The 25,828-nt window shown below is 38.5% G+C and overlaps 1 protein-coding gene across 1 annotated transcript in view; it reads right to left on the bottom strand.

The window, feature by feature from the left end:
- Window positions 1-25,828, bottom strand: part of LOC124710511 (calcitonin gene-related peptide type 1 receptor-like) — a 263,198-nt gene that overhangs the window by 29,443 nt on the left and 207,927 nt on the right. Inside the window, exon 8 of the mRNA XM_047240931.1 lies at window positions 19,001-19,125. Coding sequence (XP_047096887.1) covers window positions 19,001-19,125 — 125 coding nt within the window. The remainder of the gene's footprint in view (window positions 1-19,000; window positions 19,126-25,828) is intronic.

The following is a 25,828-nucleotide window of genomic DNA, read 5'->3' as shown; positions in this document are numbered from 1 at the left end:
CTGATTATGTTAATTCATTTTCCAGCATCCGAAACACTGATACAAAACAACTCCCACAGCTGTATTCGCCAATCAGCCTCTCATCTTTAGGACACGTTCAATCGAACTCATTTATTAGGCTCCTACTCGGTGTTTAATAATACCAAGACCATCAGGAATGTTTCATGTTGTCAAGCAGTTCCATGCCCAGCTGCCAGGCATGCTGCGTTTTTTGCGTGTTTTATGCTTAATCTACATTTTCCTTTTATTTCTTGTTTTTGTGAATTTATCATGTCATGTTTTCTTCTTGCTGATTAACTATTACTGTGTTACTATGGGTTAACTAGTCCCTCTGAGAACCAACTGCGTTTTCTGCAAGGGATCAATGCATTAAAGCAGGGGTTCCCAACAAAATTTTCTCGAGGACCCCCTCATCGAACATGATTGTTACCTTGTCATATCACAGTATCAGGTACCTAAAAAAGCCAAATTAAGAATATTTTTATAAGTTTTCTATTTTTGGTACTTAGAAAAAATTTGACTTATTCATTATTGAAAAAATATTGAGCTTAACATTTTTTCAATTATACATCATTGTTATTGTTAAATTTTTGATTACTGCTCAAAATATTTGTTTTCAAATCTGGGTGTTTAGTACAACAAAGTCCTCAAAAAAATAAAAATTGAGTATGAACTGAAAATGACAGGAAAAAATTAAAACAGAATATTGAAAATGTAAACAATATGGTCTGTGAGAGCACTGGAAATAAATTAACAATGGACGATTGTCGTCTGAAATGCGAGTTTCTGTGTAAAGTGACTGTCAGTTGTCAGCTGCAAAGAGGCAGCACGCATAATCCAACAGCATAAAGCAGAACTATTTGCATCTATCTAATTCTAGCTTTGCGCTAGAATGTGCCAGAGTCAGTTGGCTCTAGGAAGATGCTAGATGCAGAAGTTAGCGTTCGCTAAAGCTTTGCTCATGCAGGAAGCAGCCAAAACTAAAAATCTGTTATAATACAAAATATATTTAATAGCATCTTGCGGGCCCCTCTGGCATAGCTCGCGGACCCCTGGGGGTCCGTGGACCACCTGTTGGGAACCACTGCATTAAAGTATAGCGTCTCTCTCCTATCAATTAGCAGCGGAGGTGGTAGAATGGTAGAATACACCGCCCCCCCCCCCCATCCCAACACCACATCCCCCAGAGGAGTTTTTGATTGCTACTTCTGGTTACAAACAAAAGTTGGTCAGCCAAAGTTGAGACAAAACCAAGAAGATAATCATTTCACTGTGCAATGATTTATAACATTTGTTACACAAATGAGGAAGATTGTTAAAAATAACCAACAGCTTCCCAATGAAAAATGCGTTTATTGTGATTGGTGGCTTTACTGACATTGGCAATCAATGTAAGAGTAAACAAATATAGCCACACCTTTCGCATGGTTTTATATACTAGCAAATTTAGAACTTTCTTTGAAAGAAAATGTTTCCTCGGGAACTAATTGCACTGTTCCCATCATGGTTTGAATAGTACTGATGATTAATAATGTTTAGGTAAATGCTATAGATATGCTATAGATATTCTTGATAGTTTATTGAAATTAATTCATAAAGTGAACTTATTAGTTTAAACAGTATCTCTTAAACATGGCACACAAGACCTATATAAAAAAAGTTGGAACAACAAATCAGTTCACACAACAATTGTGTTTAAGAAAAGTTGATCTATAACTTCAAAAATTAAACAACTGAGAAGAAAAAAATTCACAATCCACAGTTTTCACATAAACACTTGAGAAAATATCTGAATTTGCTACAGGCTTGTCTCTATTTAGATGTATTAAACCTAGGAAAACCACTAAATTCAGTAATATTAATGAACAGATGAGCAGAAAATGACTGTCCAAAGGTGGAAGGAACAAAACCAGATAAGATTAAACAAGCAAACATGGATAGAAATAAAAAAAACACTAAATTCAGTAATACTAATGAACAGATGAGCAAAAAATGACTGTCCAAAGGTGGAAGGAACAAAACCAGATAAGATTAAACAAGCCAACAAGCACGTGTTGTGCTACATTTGACATCAACAAATAAAGTAATGTGGCAGATATTAATGAATAGATGGTTTAAAATAAAGGAGTGATAGAACATGAGAGTGTACAAACAACAATTGACCAGTACACAAGCAGAAATCAGAAAAAAAGCAATATTACTAATGAGCCAAATTAAAAACTAAAAATATGCCATCTTTAAATGTGATAAATAACAATTAAGCTGCAGACATATCCAGTCTAAAAACAGTTACCATCATATGCACGTCCTTGTGTTATAAGACTGATGAAAGTAATGTTCTACTAACTGGTGAACTACAGGATATCTCACTATAGTGCAATAATTTACTTGTCCAGGCATAATTTTTACAGTGCTACAGGATTTGTCACAAGAGTACAAGCGGGAAAACCATAATCATACGTACATATGCTTTTCAAAGTACTAACATAATTCAGAAACAATTCAGTTCATGAAAATAAACATTTTCATTTTGTATAGCTAAACCAGAAACAATTCAAGAAAATATTTTCATTTTTTCTAGCTACAAACACAGAATTAATAGAAAGCAGGATGAGGTAGCAATTTTCATAATTGTGAATATGGATTGTATTTAACTCAAGGGAGTGTTAAAAAGAACTAGTGAAGCTTGACTGAATTATTGCTGCCCTTTATTGATCATGATCTGGGAATTTTGATCTTTTCTTGAATAAACCAGAAGCAATGCTGTACAAAGTAAATCACATGAAACCTGAAGTGGTAATTTTTGGTGGCTTTAATGCTGACTCTCTTGTTGAAACTGAATCTTGGAACAAATTGAAATTTAAAAGCAGAAGTAAATGTTGGTACCCTAGTAATGGCCACTTGTGAAACAGTTGCCAGTCAAGAAGAATTTACACAAGACATCATTAAAGATATTCAATGCTGATTTTAAATGACCATCTCGCTCAAACACTAAGCATAAAAGTGAAAAGCAGTATTAAGAATAACATTTCTTCATGAACTACAATCTATTTTAACAGCTTACTAAGCAAAGAAGAATTGACAAACATTTTCAAACTTAAGATCAGAATGAAACATTCATAGCTTTTATTGATGTATTAATCCACCACTTTCAAACTGCATTTCCATTGAAAGCCAGAATGTACAGTTGAATCACAAGTGGAATAATAGGTTCATGCTAGAACAAGTGATTAATACACAAACCCTGTGAGCTGAATTATTCCAGACCACATTTTCATGTATTTTACAAAATACATCAAAATATTTAAAAAATAATAACAAAAGCAAAAAGACTGCTTAACAATAAATGCATATCTGTGGCTCAATGTGAGAACAACCAATGTCTGTTTTTGATGATTTTGAGATATGTTGTGTAATCAGCTATGGAAGTTACATAGTTTTATACATAACAATATCCAAAGTCTAACTTTAATGAGAATGACAGGAGATGGTGTCTGCAAAATCAGTTTCATACACTATGTGATCAAAATTATCCGGACACCCCCAAAAACATACGTTTTTCATATTAGGTGCTTTGGGCTGCCACCTACTGCCAGGTACTCCATATTAGCAACCTCAGTAGTCATTAGAAATCCTGAGAGAGCAGAATGGACTTCGAACATGGTCAGGCGATTGAGTGTCACTTGTGTCATACATCTGTATGTGAGATTTTCACACAGATAACATCCCTAGGTCCACTGTTTCCGATGTGATAGTGAAGTGGTAACATGAAGGGACACGTACAGCACAAAGCGTACAGGCTAATCTCATCTGTTGACTGACAGACACAGCTGACAATTGAAGTTGGTGATAATGTGTAATAGGCAGACATCTATCCAGACCATCACACAGGAATTCCAAACTGCATCAGGATCCACTGCAAGTATTATGACAGTTAGGTGGGAGGTGAGAAAACTTGGATTTCATGGTCGAGCAGCTGCTCGTAAGCCACACATCATGCCAGTAAATGCTAAATGACGGCTCGCTTGGTGTAAGGAGAGTAAACGTAGGACAATTGAACAGTGGAAAAACCTTGTGTGGAGTGACACAATGTGGCAATCGGATGGCAGGGTGTGAGTATGGCAAATGCCCAGTGAACATAATCTGCCAGCGGGTGTAGTGCCTACAGTAAAATTTAGAAGTGGTGGTGTGGTCATGTTTTTCATGGAGGGGGCTTGCACCCCTTGTTGTTTTGCATGGCACTATCACAGCACAGACCTACATTGATATTTGAAGCACCTCCTTGCTTCCCTCTGTTGAAGAGCAAATCAGGGATGGCGATTCCATCTTTCAACACGATCGAGCACCTATTTCATAATGCACGGCCTGTGGCGGAGTGGTTACATGACAATAAGATCCCTCTAATGGACTGGCATGCACAGAGTTCTGACCTCAATCCTATAGAACACCTTTGGGATGTTTTGGAACGCCGACTTCGTGCCAGACCTCACTGACTGACATCAATACCTCTCCTCAGTGCAGCACTCCATGAAGAATGGGCTGCCATTCCCCAAGGAACCTTCCAGCACCTGATTGAATGTATGCCTGCGAGAGTGGAAGCTGTCATCAAGGCTAAGGGTGGGCCAACACCGTACTGAATTCCAGCATTACCGATGGAGAGTGCCATGAACTTGTAAGTCATTTTCAGCCAGGTGTCCAGATACTTTTGATCACATAGTTTATCATAAACATGGGAGTACTTCATGCAACAATAACCATGTACAGACTGGTGAAGTATCTTCCACATTTTTGACTGATAGAACAGTGAATTTGGTGAGATCAACATGTTTAGGGACTCCCACAACAGCCAGTATAGGAATATTAAGTTGTCAGCCATGCTCATGAATACATTTCATCAAGAAAAACATTTAGTACTAATTCAGAGGTTATTAATAGTTATTTTCTTGAACCTGCTCACACTCACATGGAGGTTGACTTTATTCATGTTGATGTTGAAAAAACAAAAACAAAAAAAGATACTGCAATTACTGATACACCTTGTGATTGGGCCAATTTGATCAGATTAGTTACTAGGAAACAACCAATAAATATCGAAAATTTGAACAGAATGATTTTCTTAATTTCAGTGAACTTCTTCATCAGTATTATGTTAATATAAACCAAAACATTTTGCTACAGTCAGTTCCTTATCTAAAAACAAAATTGTTATCATACAGTTGAATTCACCAGGGAACATATATTATAATGTTTCTCTCAGTCCACAAGATGTGTTCAAGATATTAAATCCAATAAGAAAAGGTGAACATTCCATGAATTATGACTTGAAACCTATTGACATGACATCTATACGATTATCTGCAGAAAAGGGCAGATAACTACTGCTGTTAATGCCTCTTGGACATCCACATTCCAGGCAGCAAGGCATTTTACCAGGCTATCCAGGAGACTGTGTGTAGTACTTCCCAGATGAAAGTGATGATTAATGATGATACAGTGTATAAATTACATTTTATTTGAGTTTTAAAAAACTGTTTTGCCTTGCTCTAATATTGACTGATACATACAATGATGGTCTCACATGGAGAACGACTTTAAATTGTAACATACAGTATTATCTTATACTGTTTCTCTTTGCATCCACATACAAGGATAAGAGTGAAATGAAAAACATTCACAAATTGCAATAATAAAAGTACCCAGTTTTATCATATTGCTAAACCACCAAAAATTTGTGTATTTCATCATTAATATATGTCTTAAAAATAGCTAATACATAAAAATTACAGAAACTAATTTAATAACAAAACAACTAGTGTCAGAAAAATTCTAATTAAGAAAAGCACTACTGAACTTTTAGATAGCAAAAATAGTAGCATTTACAATAATATTTATTAGTTCCAAATATGAAACTGCAGAGTAAAGTATCAACAGTATTAATAGCACTGAAACTTTTCTTTAAATTTCAATGGTCATTTCCCACCAATAAGATTTTTTATACACTGGATGTTCTTGCATCAAGCCACAGATACATAACTCAACAAATAACACTTAGGCCATGTGAAACACTAAAAAAAAAAGAACTTCTAAAAAACAGAATGTTGTTGAAAAATATAACACTATCACAAGATTTTGAGCAGCGCTGTTGTTCAGTACCTGTGGTGTGGATTCTTTTAACCACAAATAAAATTCAGTCATCAGCAGCACATTTCTTTCTTTCTTTCTTCCTTTTTTTTGACTTTAGCTCTATCAACAGATTAATCTGTCATCTTCATCTTTAGAAGTTTGATACAGGCTAAAATCATAGGTAAGCCATCATCAAGTAAGGATTGGATGATAAAGATATCCTTTGTTAAAGAAATAATAAACAGTGTTACATTGCAAAAAATACTGTTCATTGCATATATCATTTATTTTCTGTGACAAGACACTGTTTATTGATTTTTAATGGATGGCATCTATATCATTTGATCCTTATTTGACATCACCTTACCAATGATTTAAACCTGTATCAAGCTTCTCAAGATGGTAGATTAATTTGTCATAACTGGTAAAGTAAAGTTTAAAAAAATTCTGGGTAGCTGATGACTGAGTTTTATGTATGGTTTAAAGACTATCACAAGAAGATAAAAATACAAGTGATGATCTGAGAAGGGGAAAATAAGCTGAAGATTTGAATTAAGGTTTGTGTTGGAGAGGGTATTTGACTTGGGTAGTCCATGCAATGATTAGATTACATTAGACTAGTACTTGCTCCGTAGATCATGAATACCATTTTGTAATGATGTGGAATGTATCAGGTTAATAAAAGGTGTCTATACAAGATATTACATTACACAAAATATTACATGACAGTTTTTTTTTTTTTTACCCTCTTACCATATCCAGAAATTCACCTAATGAGTAGAAGGAGTTGCCATTCAGAAACTCTTTTAATTTCCTTTTTAATGCTATATGATGTTAGCTACAGTGTTGCGGTGATGAAATGGCTGTTATTCTTGCCTAGTAAGCAAGGAGAACTGAGTTCAAGTCCTGGCTGTAGCACAAATTTTAATTCATTTCTTCAGCTTCCATCATTATTGTATATCAAATTCCTTACAAGTAACAGACACATTTAATAACTTTTATAACAGTATATAGCAATCAAGGTGTGGCCATGAAACCTGATGACTGTGCTAGACTTTCTCTGCATATTCACACTTCTATGAGACACATTTCACAAATAACAGATGACCTGGCAGATACCTTCCTTGAAGAAGTCCACATTTTGTCATTCAGGAAATTTTGAAACTCAGCATCACCTCATTGTCAATTAGGAAATGTCTGCCATGCATTGGTTTCTTCATCCTAAGAAAGAGGAAGAAGTCACCAGGTGGCATTTCAGGGGAATATGGAGGGTGAAGCAAAATTTGAAAGCCCCAAAAAGCAGTATGTGTGACCATTACCTACGCTGAATGAGCTGGAGCATCATGGTGAAGTAAAATCTCTATGTTAGACAGCTTCCTGTGACACTTGAGCCTGACAGATTAGTGTAATGTCATCTGAAGAATTGGTTAGTACGTTCCTTTCCCCCATACAAGCATAATCTAGTAACATCACACCACAACAGTCTCAAAAAAAACACTTTGTATTGCCTTGCCCAATGATGACTGGATCTCCACCTTCTTTGCTTTAGCTCCATAGTCTCGGGATCATATTGATATGCCAAGCAATTGTACACGGTGATTGGGCAGCTAAGGAAATCATCTGCACAGGTCTGACAGGCTGCAACATTTCTGTCACTGCCTCAGTTTGGCAGGCTACTGGCACTGATGTGAGCATTTGCAGCACCCAGGAGTTGGTGACTTTTGTCATGTTTCAAATGTTATGTAAGATGCTGAGAAGTGCTCCATAGCTGGTTTTCACTTTTTCCACTACTGGCTTGAGTGTGATACACTGGTCTTCAAGCACCAGAGCCTCTACTTCTATTGCATTTCTACGTTTTCACAGAGAGATGGTCTGCCATTTCATTCTTCATTATACAGTCTTGTCTGACCACACTGAAAGCATTTGAATCACCTAACCACTGAGTCACATGATGGTGCTTTGTTGTTGCACTCTTCCTTCCCACTAAGCATGAACTATTGCAGTGTTGTTCCCTGCAGAAAATGAATTACTTAGTGATACTGCACTTTATCAATGGTCTGTGCCATTTTATTTTGGTTCATCTAGCAGTGTGTTGTAATGTTATGACAAAGAGATTTCAGTGTGTACTAGAATTGCTTGAAATGTAAACAAACAAGACTCCACATTGAACAGCTTCCCAAGACACTTTGATCTAACAGATTCCAGTAATGTCATCTAAAAATCAAGCTGACTTCTCATAGTAGTTAAATGCACATCAGCACCCTCACAAAAGATGATGTATCAAACACAAACTCTGCCAATACTGAAGGTGCAACTCTCTTAAAGAAGAGTGCTTTAAACTTAAACCAATGACACACATACACGATGGCTCTCTCCAAGCAGGTATTTTTCCTAAAATACTGAACCTTCAAGGTACTTCCAATTTACAAAAATGTGGGATGGATAATATAAATAACCAAATATTCACTACAACTTCCTCTTGCCTTTCTAAAATATTTCAGAGAATTATAAGCCATAAACTTTTGCAACTTGTCAACCAAAGTAAAATCCTGCATAATGAACAACACAGATTCAAAAATAATAGGTCAACAGTTACTGCCATTTATTAACCTCTTAAATGTATACCAAGCCTGATAGACAGTAAACATGAATATTTCTTGATCTGTCAGGATCCTTTGATATGGTGGACAGCAAGATTCTGTAGTCAAAGAATGAACAGTATGACATTTGAGGCATACTCAACATCAACTCCTTCCCAAGACATTCTAAACAAGCTATAAGCACCAAGCACACTAACAGAAACCTTAAAATGGTCACAGAGTACTTATCAGAATGTAATTTAATGAAATATGGTATGCATTAATGGTACATGTGAAAACGCCCACTGAGGATAAAAAGTTCTTAATGTTAAGAATGCCCATCACCAGGAACGATGCCCCTTTGTTGTATATGCTGACTTTGAGTACTTACTAGTTCCTGTGGTGCATTGTGAAGATGATCCCAACACCTCCTACACCACTTCCACAGAGTGACACATACCATTTGTGGCAGTATATCAGGTTGTATACACCCATATCCAGTTGTATGCTACCAATCACAACAAATTTGACTCATATATCAGCGATAACTCTGTGAGGTGATCACTTGCTGAGCTTCAAAAACTTGTGCAGGATGATGATGGCATTTACAGAAGAAACATTCAACTGACCAACTCACAGGAGGCTCATGCCTTGTACAGACAGGCAGTTAAATGTCGTATGACCTGACTCTTCTGCCTACAAATTAATGATCTGATTTCAAACACAGACACTAATAAAATGTCATATTTGCCAACGACTCTACAGTTATTTAAAAATGGGAAAGTAAGGAACAATTTCAGCAATGAGGAAACACTGTCACATGATAACTTAACCACTGGGCACAGATCTGCGATCGCCAGATCATGATCTCACAATGCAGATCGATAGGAGACACTGCAAGCACAGTCAATCAAGACGTGAGCTTACAGCACTGGCCATAGTACAATGCTGCTAGGATGCAAGTGGACCTGCCTGCATAAAAACATAAATCCAGGACTCTAATGATTTCAGTGGTCAGCAGAGTGACGGGTTATAAAGTGATTCCAGTGGTTGCCAATAGTTATGGATTGTGAAGTGAACTCAGTGACTGCCTGAGTGACAGATGGTGAAGTGAATTCAGTGGTCACCTGAGCGATATATTGTGAAGTGACTTATTTCATGACAGTGTGATCATTGCAGTGTCTTGCTTCTTGTATCTAAGTGTTGTCAAAAATGTGACTTACTGTGCAACTGTATATTTTGTGTGCCACAACATGCCTTTCCTACTCCCATGTGAAATATCCCAAAGTAGTGTCTCTGGCTGACACAGACGACCAATTGTGCTGTGTTTGTGATACATTATGATTTACTCTGATGAGGCTCTTCTCCACCAATTGTGCTGCATCTGGTGACACTGCTGCTTCATCATCATCTCTGGTGAGCTGCATCCTACAGTTTCCTGGGTCACTGTATGACTACCACCTTTCTGGCCTACACATCCAACCTTCTGGACTGTGCAGGTCAATGCCAGTTTCCATTGAAATGGCTTAAGATCACAGTATACAAAATATGTACATGTTTTCAGTCAGCTTGCCCAGCTATGCTGCTGAGGTTGCCAACATCATTGCTGCACCACCACCCTCTGAGCCATACCAGCACCTCAATAGGGAGCTCACACATCCTCTCACTATGTACCCAGCTGAGAGCATATGTCAGCTGCTTATGAGTGGTGACACTGGTAACGGAACTCTATCACAACTCCAGCACCACCTCTGCAGCACAGTTGACATCAGCGCAGTTCCAGATGAGCTGCTCCATGTGTTTTTTTGGAATTGGCTGCCTATCCAGGCATGTGCCATCCACACACTTCAGCAGATACAACAACTGCCAGCCATAATTGATATTGTGCTTAAGTCCCTCACTACTACTCTGTGTTCTGGCCAAGCTCATGTTGCCATTACCTGTGCCACCTCCAACATGACTACAATGCAAGGCATGACTACAAGTGAAGTGCCTCAGAACCCACCATGGCCAGGCAAGAATTCCAGCTGTTTTCAGCCCTGACTGAAGACTCACAGCTCAAGTGTCTGCATTTCATGACTGACCAGCTGTTGTTTCCATGTCACCACATCATGAACGTCTTCATGCTGAAGACCAACCAACTACATGTTGGTACCACTGCAAGTTTGCTGACCAAGCCTCACTGCAAGTTTTGTGACAAAGCTTCGTGGTGCAAACCACTGTGGATTCACCCAAATGTCACTGCAGTAAGCAAGTGTGCATGGATGCCACACTGCCCCAAAGTGTTTGCTCACCTTAGGCAGAAAGTCTGGTCAGTATTTCGCTTAGACACACCAACTCAGGCTAACCCAGTTTTCAGCAGACCAAGATGCCTTGCACCAGTGTGACTAGCTCCTGATATGGCATAATTCAATACTATGATTCAGATTGGCATCATTCACCATTTGGACCTCTCCTCTCCCCTTCTGTCAAAGAAGGATGCACCCTTGTGGCAATGAGGCAACTATCATGCTCTTAATGCTTACACCGTTCCAAAGAGGTATCCAGTCCCAAACCATTATGACTTTAACTATGCCCCCAGTGGTGCTTTAGCTCCCACTGTCCTCAGCTGTACCAAGGCATTCACACAGATACTAGTGTCCGCAGCTCGTCTTGTGACCTAGTGGCTAGCGTTTGCTGCCTCTGGAGCACGGGGTCCCAGATTCGATTCCCAGCTGGGTTGGGGATTTTCTCTGCCGAAGGACTGTGTGTTTGTGTTGTCCTCATCGTTTCATCATCACCATCATTCATGACAGTGGCTAAAGTGGACTAAGTAAAGAAATTAGACTGTGTGAAGAATTGGGACTTTGCATGGGCGCTGATGACCATGCAGTTGAGTGCCCAACAAAACCAAACACCATCATAATCATCAACAGATACCAGTCACCATCGAAGACATTCCAAAGACAGCCATCACCATGCCCTTCAGCCTTTTTGAATCACTTTACATGACATGGCCCCCAAAATGCCACACAGACATGGAAGTGATTCACTGACAGTGTGCTTCACTACCTACCCCCCTGGTACAACACTCATTCAGCAACCACTGACAGACATTCTTCCTGGTCTTAATAGTATGAGCAACACTCTCATACCTTGGATGTACCAAATGGATGTCACCTTAACTACTGCTAAGAACAGCTTTACCAGTGTTGCGCTATTGGCTCACCCACTGTATGACATCCATCTGACACTAGTGGTTGATGCCAACCAGAGTGCCTTTGGTGCAGCCTTGCAGCAAGATGTCAGTAGTTCCTGGCAACCATGGCCTTCTTTTCAAGGAATCTCACACATACACAGCACCAATGGAGTGCCTATGACAGAGAGCTGTGTGACGATTGCCATATGCAGTCACAAGACCATGAACTTGAAGCACAGGCCAACAGGTGGTACAGCCAGCACAGTCAGTCAAGCTGTGAGCTTAAAACACCGGCCACTGTGCAGTGCTGCTAGTATGCGGACTTGTCAGCTGACATAAAAACGTAAATACAGGACCCTAATGATTTCAGGGGTTGCCTGAGGGACGGGTTATGAAGTGATTTCAGTAGTTGCCTGATAATAGATTGTGAAGAGAAGTCAGAGGTCACCAGGGCCATAGATGTGAAATGAACTCAGTGGTTACCCAAGTGATGGATTGTGAAGTGACTTTCATGACAGCGTGATTATTTCAATGAACTGCTTCTTGTACCTAAGTGCTGTCAACAATTGTTGGCTTAGTGAGCAACTGCATCTTTAGTCTGCCAGAACATAACTGTCTTCTATGTCAATTATCCCAACAACCAATAACAAGCAGTAAAAAAATGGTCTCAATGAAATTTCAGATTTCTCAGAACACCAGCCCATACAATTATGCCATTTCTTTGTCAATGGTGAATCATTCAGTAACAGTACAGAAGCTAAACTTTTAGGCTTACAGGTACCAAATAATTAATATTTGAATAAGCATATAGATTATTTAGTTGCAAAATAGTAAGCAAAACCTGCCACCTATTCTGCACACTGAACTTCTGTTGCTGTGATAAAACAGTAAAAAGTGCTTAATGTGGCTACTTTCATTCATTTTTTAAATGTGGCATTATATTTTGGGGAAACTTAAATGTGGCTATCAGCACTATCAGAATCCAAAAAAACGGCCATTAGAGTAATGAATAGATGCAAATTCAGGAGACATGTAAACTATTTTTTAATATCTTGTACATCTGTCCTTTCCATGTACCTACATTAAGGCAAGTATAATGTTCTTTACAATAAATGTAATAGATAAGGATACAGAATGGAAAAAACTGAAGTATTCATTATCATATTACAAAAAACTATAAAAACTTATGCTTGCTCCACATCAACACTTCCTGGGGCCAGAAGGGTACTTTCCACATGGAAAGTAAATGTTATAAGTCTTTCTGAACACATAAGAGCAATAACTGAGAAATAACTTTTGGAAAGTCTCTATTGCCATATTTAGTGTTTTGCTGCAGTTATTCTATTAAATGAATATTTCAACGTGAAACATCAAACAATGGAAAGTCCAGGATGGAATAAAACAAAATGAAAGCTGCAGAAAAAGGCTGCTGTGGCCGAGCGGTTCTAGGCGCTTCAGCCCGGAATTGTGCTGCTGCTACGGTCGCAGGTTTGAATCCTGCCTCGGGCATGGATGTGTGTGATGTCCTTAGGTTAGTCAGGTTTAAGTAGTTCTAAGTCTAGGGGACTGATGACCTCAGATGTTAAGTGAAAGTCCCATAGTGCTTAGAGCCATTTCAACCATTTTTTGAAAGCTGCAGACAGGCACAACAAAAATACTGCTAAACAAGTAAGCTTTTGACCAAAATGTCTTCTTCTTAAATAGACAAAGGAACACACACAGACATGCATATTCACACAAACACAACTCACACATTCATGGTCTAACCACCAAGGCCAGACTGCGAGCAACAACGCATGATAGGAGAAGCAATCTGGGTGGTGGGCATAAGGAGGAGGCCGGGGTGGGGAGGGGCAGAGATAGCAGGGTAGGAATGAGGGACTGTGAAGTGCTGCTTGTGGAAGCGTACTGGGATGTAGTTGGGAGAGGTTAGGGCAGCTACAGTCTGGGAGACGAGTCTTTGGTACTGACAGCTCAGTAGCGTTGTTCCATTGTCTAGCAACTGCAGGTAGCCAGCCAACAACGGACTGCACTCGAGCAGATAGCAGGAGCCACACTGCTGCTCTACGAATCTCACGCATGCGAAAAAAACATATCAGATAGTGTCTCACATGCAACCAGTACTGTGATTTTGCCGTTTGTGTTAACAGTTCAGTACATAGTTTATTTTTGTTGATGTTGTTGTTGTTGTTAGTGTTTATTTGCTTCTGTTTCCTTTTAAACAATGCCCAGTACAACAATTAGTGCCAGCCCAACGTGTGCAGTGAAACAGTGAAACAGAGGAAGAAAAGTGTGCTACACAGCTGAGCATTTTAAATGTGTGTGTTCTGTGAGGGACTACTTTGGGGGGGAAAAAAAAAACAAAGAAGTGATCCCTTATTTCCTGCTGCTCAGGTTGTTAAAAGGAGTACAGCAGCATTGAAAATAAGCAAGAACACTGCTGTAAAAATAGGGGAGAACAGTACAGTATAGACTGGAGTGAGAGTGGCACAACAAGGCTGCACACACAAGGAAAGAAGCGGCCAAGAAAGAATCAAGTGATAGCTTTGGATGATTTCCAGGAAGACCTTTCATCATCGTATACATGGCTATTACAAAAGGAAGCAACATCCCACTCTATCTAAATTACTTGTACTCTTAACAAAGGCAATCTTCTTGAGTGAATTAATTTTCCTTAGAGTGCTGAAAGACATAGGCTTCAGCTAGTCAGTGTTTAATGGATGCAAAATATTTATGGAAAGGACAGACGTATTCACATGGCAGCACATTTCTACGCAGAATCATGGGGGTGAGATTCGAAAATATAGTGTGGATAGATGAAACGTATGTTAATGATGGCCATTCATTAAGCAGAGACTGGAGTGATGGAATGCCGGAGCGACCATGGCAGTGCCTGTTCGAAAAGGAGGGTGAATTACTGTTTTACATAGTGGTACATCGGTCGGTTTTGTGCCAAACTGCTTTTTAATGTTTAGTTCAAGAAAGAAGGTGATTATCATGAAGAGAAGAACAATGTGGTTTTTGAAAAGCAGTTCAAAACATTGGTTATGGCAAATCTGACAGGTCCATCAGTGACTGTCATGGACAATGCCCCTTATCATTCTGTTGTTCACGATAGGATACCAACTTTTGCAATGAAACAAAAAGTTATTATTCAGTGGCTGAAATGACAAAAAGTGGAGTTCAGAGAAGATATAAATCAGGCCGAATTACTCAAAATTGTGGCACAAAAGAAACCACAATTTCCAACATATGTGATTCACGAGATTGCCGAAAGGCACGGGCATGAAACTGTTCAGCTTCCTCCATACCACTATCACTTCATTGCCATTGAAGGGCTCCTGATGCAAATAAAAAATTATGCTGCTGCAAACAATGAAAATTTCATGATCTCTTAAGTTGAAAATCTTCTTGTAGCAGCTACCAACCACGTGACAAGCAAGAGAGGGACAAAAATTGTGAACAGTACTACAAGTGCCCTCACAGAGGCAGCCAAAAATGAAGGCATTATGGAAGAATGCATAGAAAACTGGGAGGGACCTGCGATGGTTCAAGCAGTGCTGAAGAAGATGATTTTAAATCAGATTCTGGTAGTAATGAGAGTGGTGTTTTTCCATTAGCATAACTACAATACACTCAAGAATGGAAGGAGTGAGCATGCCATTGACCTATCATCATATTGTGTGAACCATCATCAGATTATAACTTTTAGTATACTAATACAGGGCTTCCGAACCTTTTCAGACGGCGGACCCCTTCTACAGTCGAAAATCCATGGCGGACCCCTAGTCAGTCAAGAGCACAGTAACTTTAAATTTCAAAACGAAACCCATGGGAACTGAAAGCTTCTTAATGCAAGCCCCATGTTCTCAATGACCCCTCCCCACCCCCCCCTCCCCCCGAAGTATCGATAGTCTTTGGATCTTCTTGTGAAGATTTCATTCAACTGGAAACTTCCCTTGTTGTAAAGGCGATGGAGAAACCGCACCCTTCTTCAATGATCCTGACTTCAGCCACGGATCCATGTTAGAAGTAATAAACTGGTCAAAAATCGACTTATGAAACAGGTAGTGCACTGACAAAGCAAGTTTAACATTTAACGATGCCTGGGGCCGTATACGTGCCAGCGAGCGCTGTGATTGGTCGACAAAGCTCGCTCCGCACATGCGTAAAAGGTTTCAGCGCATCTAGCGCCGTGAGCCGGCGCACAAATGACCCCCGTATTGTTGCGAAACAGTCGATCAGAGAGGCCGCATTCTCCGGCACTAAACTGTGTCTGCGAGGAACCACAAAGGCTGCTTGGCAATACGACCTGAAGTAAAAGTACACGTTTTTCACATGAAAAAAAAATGTTGATGAATTTGATTTTCACACTTTTATTCAATAATTTTACTCACTATTTTACATGATTTGGTGAAAGGTGGCTGCGGACCCCTAAGGGGTCCGTGGACCACATGTTGGGAAGCCCAGTACTAATAAATTATTGTGTCACTCATTGTAGAACTAATTAGTATTGCCAATATTCAACAATGGAAACAACAGTTGTGTATGTTCAATGATTTGAGAAAATAGTTTTCATTTATACTGCAAAGTCTTACAAAAAACTTTATGATATTTCAGCATATTAGATACTAAATAGCTCTTTTCAGTGTTTTGAGAGTATATATTACAAGTAGCAACTGTAAATAATCTCACACATGTTATCAATGCTTTTGTTTCTGCTGCTAGAGAACACTTAGAAGTTGAGACCAGGCGCCATGTTCGGCAACATTGCCGTCTGCCTGCCTGAACTGTCAATACCAATCGCTCGTCTCACGGACTATATGTGTAGATGGAGGGTTACATGGAGGTGAGGCGGGATGGAGGGGGAAGTGAAAAAGAAGAACAGTAAAAAGAATGTGGTGTGTTGGTGGAACAGAAGGCTGTGTGGTGCTGGGCCAGTGTGATTCAACATCTCCACTATATGGTGAACAGCAAGCTATCCTTTTCATAATATTGTCATTACTCATCCTTGATTTTCCATTGTTTAACAATATGGAAAGGATAGATTGTGACTCACCACATGGAGGAGGTGTCCTCTATGTAGTGAGTAGCAATTTATCACTTCCCTATCACTGTCTAACGAGTCTTACATATTGGCAACTACAATTGGATACATCTGCTCATTTCTGTCAGTCACTGTGTTATACAGCTGTAAGACTCCTAAATGTAGATTGTGTATGAGGTGTGGCTATAAGGTAATAGGACTACTGCTGTAGAACATTTAGTTTCAAAAACATATATATTTCATTATTTTCACCCTCAACACACTCCCTCCTTTACCCCTACAACAATGCTCCATGTGAATTTTCCATTGATGAAAACAGTACTGGAAGTTTTCCTCTGTGAACTCCTTGATGACATGTGCTTTTTCTTTCATTGCTTCAATGTATTGAAATCTTGTCCCTTTTAATGGAGATTTGACCTTGGTAATAGATAAAAGTCACATGGTGCTAGGTCAGGTGAATGAGATGGTTGTTCCAACACTGGGATGCTGTACTTCACTGGAAACCTCTTAAAAGACAATGTGGTAGGGGTAACTTTTCACAGAGTTGAGCGTGAACCTCAAGGTAGTAATGTCAATTAGTAATTTGTTCTTTGGAAACCCAGTGACAATACGCAATTCCATGAATATTGAAAAAACCAATCACCAGCAATTTGAATCTCAATTTGCTCATTCTAGCTTTTTTTTGCTCATAGCGAAGCTCAGCCCTTCCATTGTGTGGATGACCATTTAGTGTTAGACCGTAAGCGAAAAACCAAGATACATCACTCTTTCCAAGAAATTAGGATCAGATTCAATGGTATTCAAACTGTCAGTAGAAACATTTTCATGAGTTGCTTTTCATTTGATCATCAAAATTTTTGGCACCAGTTATGCACACACTTTTCTCATATTAAATTGATTATGTAAAATTTGTCTTATTCATTCTTTGTCAGTTCCAACAGTTTCAGCAGTCAATCAAATACCCAGCTTACAGTCAGATTGAATTAGATTACCTCATTTTTGATATTTTCATTCGTTTTTGGTTTCAAAGGGCATTCCAGGTGTGAGTCACCTTCAGCATCTTCTTGGGCATCTTTTCTTAACGCTTCAACCACTCAAAAACTCATGTATGTGATGAACAGCCTTTGTCATACACTTCTTTTAGCAAAACATAGGTTTCAGTAGCTATTTCTCCAAGTTTCGTGTATCAGCAAAACTTTGTGATACTTCATTGCTCTATTATTACACTTATCACTTCTCTGGCAAAATAAAATAAGAGCTTTTACAAAAATAAAGGCCATAGCTATGCTGATTTGTCTACAGACACTGGAGATGCTGCATTTGACTGCAAAGGTTTCACACTTCACAGCTATTGCTCATTTATCTTTGGTGCACGCATACTTACTCTATGACAGCGTCAGTCATGTGATTTTATAGCCACACCTCCTATGTATCACTTTCTGAATTAGTATTGTTATTTAAATTGTACACATTGACATATGTGTTTTCAGATTAGTATGTTATAATAAAACCTTGTCTTTCAAGGCAATGCTCTTACCACATTGAGCATTTGGCCCCAAAAGATTCTGGCTTTAAGCCCAGGTCTGACAAAGTTTCAGTCTGCCAGGAAGTTTCAAGCAGTACACACACAATTGCAGGCTAAAAATTCATTCTGGTAACAATTCCCTCTGAAGATGTTCACACAGGAAAGATGTTTTGATTCCCATAATTGCAGCTGCTTGTGTTTCCAATAAGAGCATTAGTGAAGAAAGTGCACAATGGATTTGTTATACTGAAGATTTATGACCACTGTTTTGCAATGAATTCATTGTAATATTTGGGGTGAAACTCTCAAGTATAATGATAACTAAAACAATGACATCTTACCATATCAAACACAATTAAAAGTGTTGTAATATTTTACTGCTATTATGTCTGAATTATTTTAAATCACTTTGTCTACCGGTTGTATAATTCAAGGAAACTATCAGGTCAATGAATAAAGTAACAGCAAGAATCAGTAGCATATGAGAACTAAATTACTAATCTTGGTGCATGTCTACAAGTAATAACATAAAATAAAATGCAACTTACTGACAATAAGGCAATTCTGGGTCCATCATTTATCCACTGCAGACTTGAATCTACCACCCAGCAATCTGTATCATCTACTACAGCCCTAGATATTGCCCAAGCTAAAACGGGTACGCAAACTGCAACTGCAAAAAGTAAGAGTTAATCAGATATCTTATATTTCAGGATAGTGAGAAAATGGTAGAGAAACATAAGATCCATAAAGTCCCTCACAACCAAATAATAGTTTCATCTTCACATTGTTGGCTGTATGATAGTTTGTGGATGAGTACACAGAAGGTAATTTATTACACGTCATTTTCTGATGAGATGCAGGAACCAGCAACTTATAAAAGTAAAATGGTGAAGCCAACCTATGAGTCACCATTTTGTTGATGAGAAGTGGCATTTTTAAACATAAGGCATTACAATTTAAGCTTCATATAACCACTTCTCTCTGTATACTTTCTGTGGTACCACCTAGTAAATTTTAAAGAAAATAAAACAAAAATTCAGAATAGGAAATAAAGCACAAGAGAAGATGGCATTACTGTTATGGAATGCAATTGCAGAAACTTCTAGACAGATCTTCACTGAGATTCATCCATGAATAATGCTAAAATTTAAATGGATAATTAATGTACGAAGAGAAGGACTACTAAAAAGAGTAGATGAGGAAAGAAATCTAGGAAAAATTCTTACAAGAAGAAGAGACGGGTTAGTGTGACATCAGCTGTGGCATCAAGGAACAGTTAACCTGGCACTAGAAGAAGCACTCACGACAGTAAATAATATTGGTAAACAAAGACTAGTGTTTGAAAAACAGATTATACAGTAGGTTGCTGCCATAGGGGCATAAAGATACAAAGAACATGGAGAACAGCTCAAACCAGTTGCAAGACTGATGACAAAAAAGGCATATGCAAGTGAAAGATGTTTCTGCCTAATGCCAGTGAGTTAAAATTGTGCAATAACAATTTCAATCAGGACAGGTGCATAGAAGTATATGCACAATGCAAAGAGAAAGAAACATGCTAAGTTGTACTCTTCCTTATATACTGGTATCAATAACAGCACCCTGCAGTGAAAAATATGACAATCTTTGATGACGCTTGTGACATATGCAAATTCCTTGACTTCAGCAGAAATAAATGTTCTGCAGGTCCTCTCTTGATGTAAATATCTTGTTTTGAATCTTCATTGACAGCTTATATGTCAACTTTGATACATATTTATTCAAGCAGCTATTAATACAACCACATTCCAGGTCATTTCATGGCAGAAAAATCTGAGGTGGTTGCTGGGTAGCAAACCTGTTACCTTCATGGGGCATATATCTCTATGAACTCTCTACATGATGTTGAGGTACTTTCATGGCCACCAATATCCCCAAATCTATTCTCAGTAGAATATGTGGGATCAGCTCAGATGCCAGCTCCATTCTAATGCCAGTATTTAGGATATCACTGGGACATCTTGTTCCAGGAGAGGATACAACAGTTTTATAATGATCTTTCCCAACCAAATCAGTGCACACATGCACACCAGAGGGGATGCACCTTCATACTGATTAAGTGAGCTCATTCTGCCAAGTTCTTTGGAATTTGACTCAGTGTTGCAGTCACTGAAATAACATCACATTCCTTCTCAACCCATGAAGTTTCACTTAGTTCCTCCTCACCTTCTGGGAGCTTCACAATTTTTGTCAGGCACTGTTTGTACTACAAGGATAGCTGTCTCTGAGGAGCTATATTTTCAGCACACAGCTGACCACCCCTTTTTTTTTCAGATAAAGTTGAATTCATGTAAAGAAATTCCATAACACTATATTGTTGAATTTCTCTCTGAGCATTTTATCATCTACACAATGAGGTACCAACAGGGTGCTAAAAACTCCTAATAGCAGATTTTTTTAACCTCCTCCCCCCAAAAAAGTTTCCTCAGTTCCAAAAACATTTATTTTACAGCCACATGTCTGCCTCCATAGCTGAATGGTCAGCACAGCTTACTGCCATGCAGGGGGGCCCAGGTTTGATTCCCGGCACACTCAGGGATTTATCTGCTTGAGGGCTGGTTGTTGTGTTGTCCCCATCATCACTCATTTACAAGTTGCACCACGCAGGCAAACAATCCCAGATAGGGTCTTCAGGCTAATAATTGCCACACGAACATTTCATTTTTTTTTACTATCACAGAATTGACACTGTGCATCAAAGACATCTTCCAGATGCTCCACTGCAACTGAATTAAATTATTCATTCATTCATGATTATGAGAGCACTGAATAGCTGGAGCAATACTTAGTTGGCCTTACTCAAGTCCACAAATGTCAAGTTCACAGGGCTAGTTAATAATCTCCACCTTATAACAGGAGCTGATTTGGAAAAAAATTACTAACACATCACTGTATTTGTGGTCCATAGGTTTGTCTTCCATAACTAATTTGAGAAACACAACAGCGAATGTGTGGCTAATGCAAAATATTTTATGAACCTGAAAGGATGTGTTTCAAGTAATCTGTTGTTACATGTATTTATTCAGCATGTTCATGTTTTCAGCCTATTTTGCCATTCTAAAGTGACAGCCCACTATGAAGTGCACCAACAATTATTGTTCCTGTTAATAACACTGTTCTCAAATGTACTATGTTTACATATTCCATGTGCATAATATGACAGGCACCATTGTCATTATGTAAAAGAATGCAGCTTCACTTTCATGTCAAGAAGTGCTGAAACTGAACAAATGGCTTTATAACTTGTCTAAAATTTCAGCTTCTAGGCTCTCTATGATATTAGTTTTCTACTATGATGCACTGTAAAGTAATTTATTAACAGAATATATCTGAAAAACTTTACAAGTATCTTAAACCAGCCCATTTAAATAGCTACTACAAACAGCATAGTGAACGCATTATTGTGGCCAAGATAGATACGAAGCCCACACCTACTACAGTAGTACAAGTTTATACGCCAACTAGCTCTGCAGATGACGAAGAAATTGAAGAAATGTATGATGAAATAAAAGAAATTATTCAGATTGTGAAGGGAGACGAAAATTTAATAGTCATGGGTGACGAATTCGAGTGTAGGAAAAGGGAGAGAAGGAAACATAGTAGGTGAATATGGATTGGGGGACAGAAATGAAAGAGGAAGCCGCCTTGTAGAATTCTGCACAGAGCACAACATAATCATAACTAACACTTGGTTTAAGAATCATGAAAGAGGGTTGTATACATGGAAGAACCCTGGAGATACTAAAAGGTATCAGATAGATTATATAATGGTAAGACAGAGATTTAGGAACCAGGTTTTAAATTGTAAGACATTTCCAGGGGCAGATGTGGACTCTGACCACAATCTATTGGTTATGACCTGTAGATTAAAACTGAAGAAACTGCAAAAAGGTGGGAATTTAAGGAGATGGGACCTGGATAAACTAAAAGAACCAGAGGTTGTACAGAGATTCAGGGAGAGCATAAGGGAGCAATTGACAGGAATGGGGGAGAGAAATACAGTAGAAGAAGAATGGGTAGCTTTGAGGGATGAAGTAGTGAAGGCAGCAGAGGATCAAGTAGGTAAAAAGACGAGGGCTAGTAGAAATCCTTGGGTAACAGAAGAAATACTGAAAGGAGAAAGTATAAAAATGCAGTAAGTGAAACAGGCAAAAAGGAATACAAACGTCTCAAAAATGAGATCGACAAGAAGGGATGGCTAGAGGACAAATGTAAGGATGTAGAGGCCTATCTCACTAGGGGTAAGATAGATACCGCCTACAGATAAGAGAACGACTTGTATGAATATCAAGAGCTCAGATGGAAACCCAGTTCTAAGCAAAGAAGGGAAAGCAGAAAGGTGGAAGGAGTATATAGAGGGTCTATACAAGGGCGATGTACTTGAGGACAATATTATGGAAATGGAAGAGGATGTAGATGAAGATGAAATGGGAGATATGATACTGCGTGAAGAGTTTGACAGAGCACTGAAAGACCTGAGTCGAAACAAGGCCCCCGGAGTAGACAATATTCCATTGGAACTACTGACAGCCTTGGGAGAGCCAGTCCTGATAAAACTCTACCATCTGGTGAGCAAGATGTATGAAACAGGCGAAATACCCTCAGACTTCAAGAAGAATATAATAATTCCAATCCCAAAGATAGCAGGTGTTGACAGATGTGAAAATTACCGAACTATCAGCTTAATAAGTCACAGCTGCAAAATACTAACACGAATTCTTTACAGACGAATGGAAAAACTAGTAGAAGCCAACCTCGGGGAAGATCAGTTTGGATTCCGTAGAAACACTGGAACACGTGAGGCAATACTGACCTTACGACTTATCTTAGAAGAAAGATTAAGGAAAGGCAAACCTACGTTTCAAGCATTTGTAGACTTAGAGAAAGCTTTTGACAATGTTGACTGGAATACTCTCTTTCAAATTCTAAAGGTGGCAGGGGTAAAATACAGGGAGCGAAAGGCTATTTACAATTTGTACAGAAACCAGATGGCAGTTATAAGAGTCGAGGGACATGAAAGGGAAGCAGTGGTTGGGAAGGGAGTATGACAGGGTTGTAGCCTCTCCCCGATGTTCTTCAATCTGTATATTGAGCAAGCAGTACAGGAAACAAAAGAAAAATTCGGAGTAGGTATTGAAATTCATGGAGAAGAAATAAAAACTTTGAGGTTCGCCGATGACATTGTAATTCAGTCAGAGACAGCAAAGGACTTGGAAGAGCAGTTGAATGGAATGGACAGTGTCTTGAAAGGAGGATATAAGATGAACATCAACAAAAGGAAAACAAGGATAATGGAGTGTAATCTGATTAAGTCGGGTGATGCTGAGGGAATTAGATTAGGAAATGAGGCACTTAAAGTAGTAAAGGAGTTTTGCTATTTGGGGAGCAAAATAACTGATGATGGTCGAAGTAGAGAGGATATAAAATGTAGGCTGGCAATGGCAAGGAAAGCGTTTCTGAAGAAGAGAAATTTGTTAACATCCAGTATTGATTTAAGTGTCAGGAAGTCATTTCTGAAAGTATTCGTATGGAGTGTAGCCATGTATGGAAGTGAAACATGGACGATAAATAGTTTGGACAAGAAGAGAATAGAAGCTTTTGAAATGTGGTGCTACAGAAGAATGCTGAAGATTAGATGGGTAGATCACATAACTAATGAGGAAGTATTGAATAGGATTGGGGAGAAGAGAAGTTTGTGGCACAACTTGACCAGAAGAAGGGATTGGTTGGTAGGACATGTTCTGAGGCATCAAGGGATCACCAATTTAGTATTGGAGGGCAGCGTGGAGGGTAAAAATCGTAGAGGGAGACCAAGAGATGAATACACTAAGCAGATTCAGAAGGATGTAGGTTGCAGTAGGTACTGGGAGATGAAAAAGCTTGCACAGGATAGAGTAGCATGGAGAGCTGCATCAAACCAGTCTCAGGACTGAAGACCACAACAACAACAACAATATTGATTTTATTTAATTAGTAAAGTCCCTAGGCTGATTTATTTTTTGTTGTTATCTCCTGTCATTCCGTTACCAAAAAAAGCCTGAAATTTGTTTTTCTGGGTCAATGCATTTTTATAGAATCCTGAAAATACGCATGCAAATAGAGGTTTATGAGATAGATAAAAGTTTCACAGCAGAGAAAAAAAAAATTCATTTCAAACAATATTTTGTAATGGTAACAGAATGACACACATGCGGTAATGGAATGACATAAATGGAGTAACGGAATTTTATAACTGAATTTGACTGACATTCCTTAAGATGTTGTAGGTCAAATACGTTTATATGTTGGCTATACTGCAATTTAGTGTGTTGGCAATACTGTTAGTAAAAATTGGAGGGAAAGTGGGGAAGTCCCACAAACAAAGAATGTACTTTTCAGAGAGAAGAAACTTATATTCAGTGAGTCTGAAGAGAAACTGCTGAAAGGTGAGTTAATAAGCTTCTTTAGGCAAGATAACAATGAAATGACTAAATGGCTGCATACTACATGTAGAACGGAGTTAATTATTATGATAAACAGTATTTCTTTTTCCATGACTTATGCTTTCTTTGGGAAGCAATGGCAATTCCAAATTATTATAAAACCTCAACATTGCTTACAGATAAAGAAGTTACTGACTTCCTATGTACTGCAACAGAATGTTGATTATCTTTGAAGGTCACTATGTATTATGCCCAAATAGTAGAGACATTTTTATGTATTGTGTTGTTAGATTACTATACTGAATAGAATTTTTATTTAAAATAGATATTGGCTTATTTCTAGCAATTAAACTCTTTCCACAATAATTCTCAAACAAGATATTTCATTTTTACAGTCGTTATAATACCTCTCACATCAGCTGAGACAATGAGTGAATACCAGAAATGACTCAGAGAAAAAGTGTAAAGTGATGAGATTAAGAGAAAGGACAGGGAAAGGAAAAGGCTGAAATGACAAAATTTAACTGCTGCTCAACTTAAGAAGCAAAGAGAAAAAGAGAAACACAATCAAAGAAGAATATTGAGAAGCACCTTTCACTATCGCAGATGCAGTATGTGGATCAACATTCTTTGTTGCAGAGGCAGCAGTGAAGGCAATGGTGATTATACTTGCGTCATGTACACCAATAGTCCATATAAATTCCCAGCTACATTAAGGAAAGCAATTAAACATGTGGAAACTTGTTTATCTAGAAGTCCAAGAAAGTGCAAGAAAGTTGTCTTGGAATTAGCTGCTGTTCATGGTGTTTTAGTAAATGAACAATAGGTGAAAAATGAGATTCAGTGCCTAAATCCAGGCACAGAAGAAGCTGTTGCTACTTTTTATGTTCAAGATGACATTTCATGGCAAAC

Source organism: Schistocerca piceifrons, chromosome 1, assembly GCF_021461385.2.
Source record: "Schistocerca piceifrons isolate TAMUIC-IGC-003096 chromosome 1, iqSchPice1.1, whole genome shotgun sequence".
NCBI classification, from domain to species: Eukaryota; Metazoa; Arthropoda; class Insecta; order Orthoptera; family Acrididae; genus Schistocerca; species Schistocerca piceifrons.
This window is presented reverse-complemented; position numbering and strand designations above follow the sequence as displayed.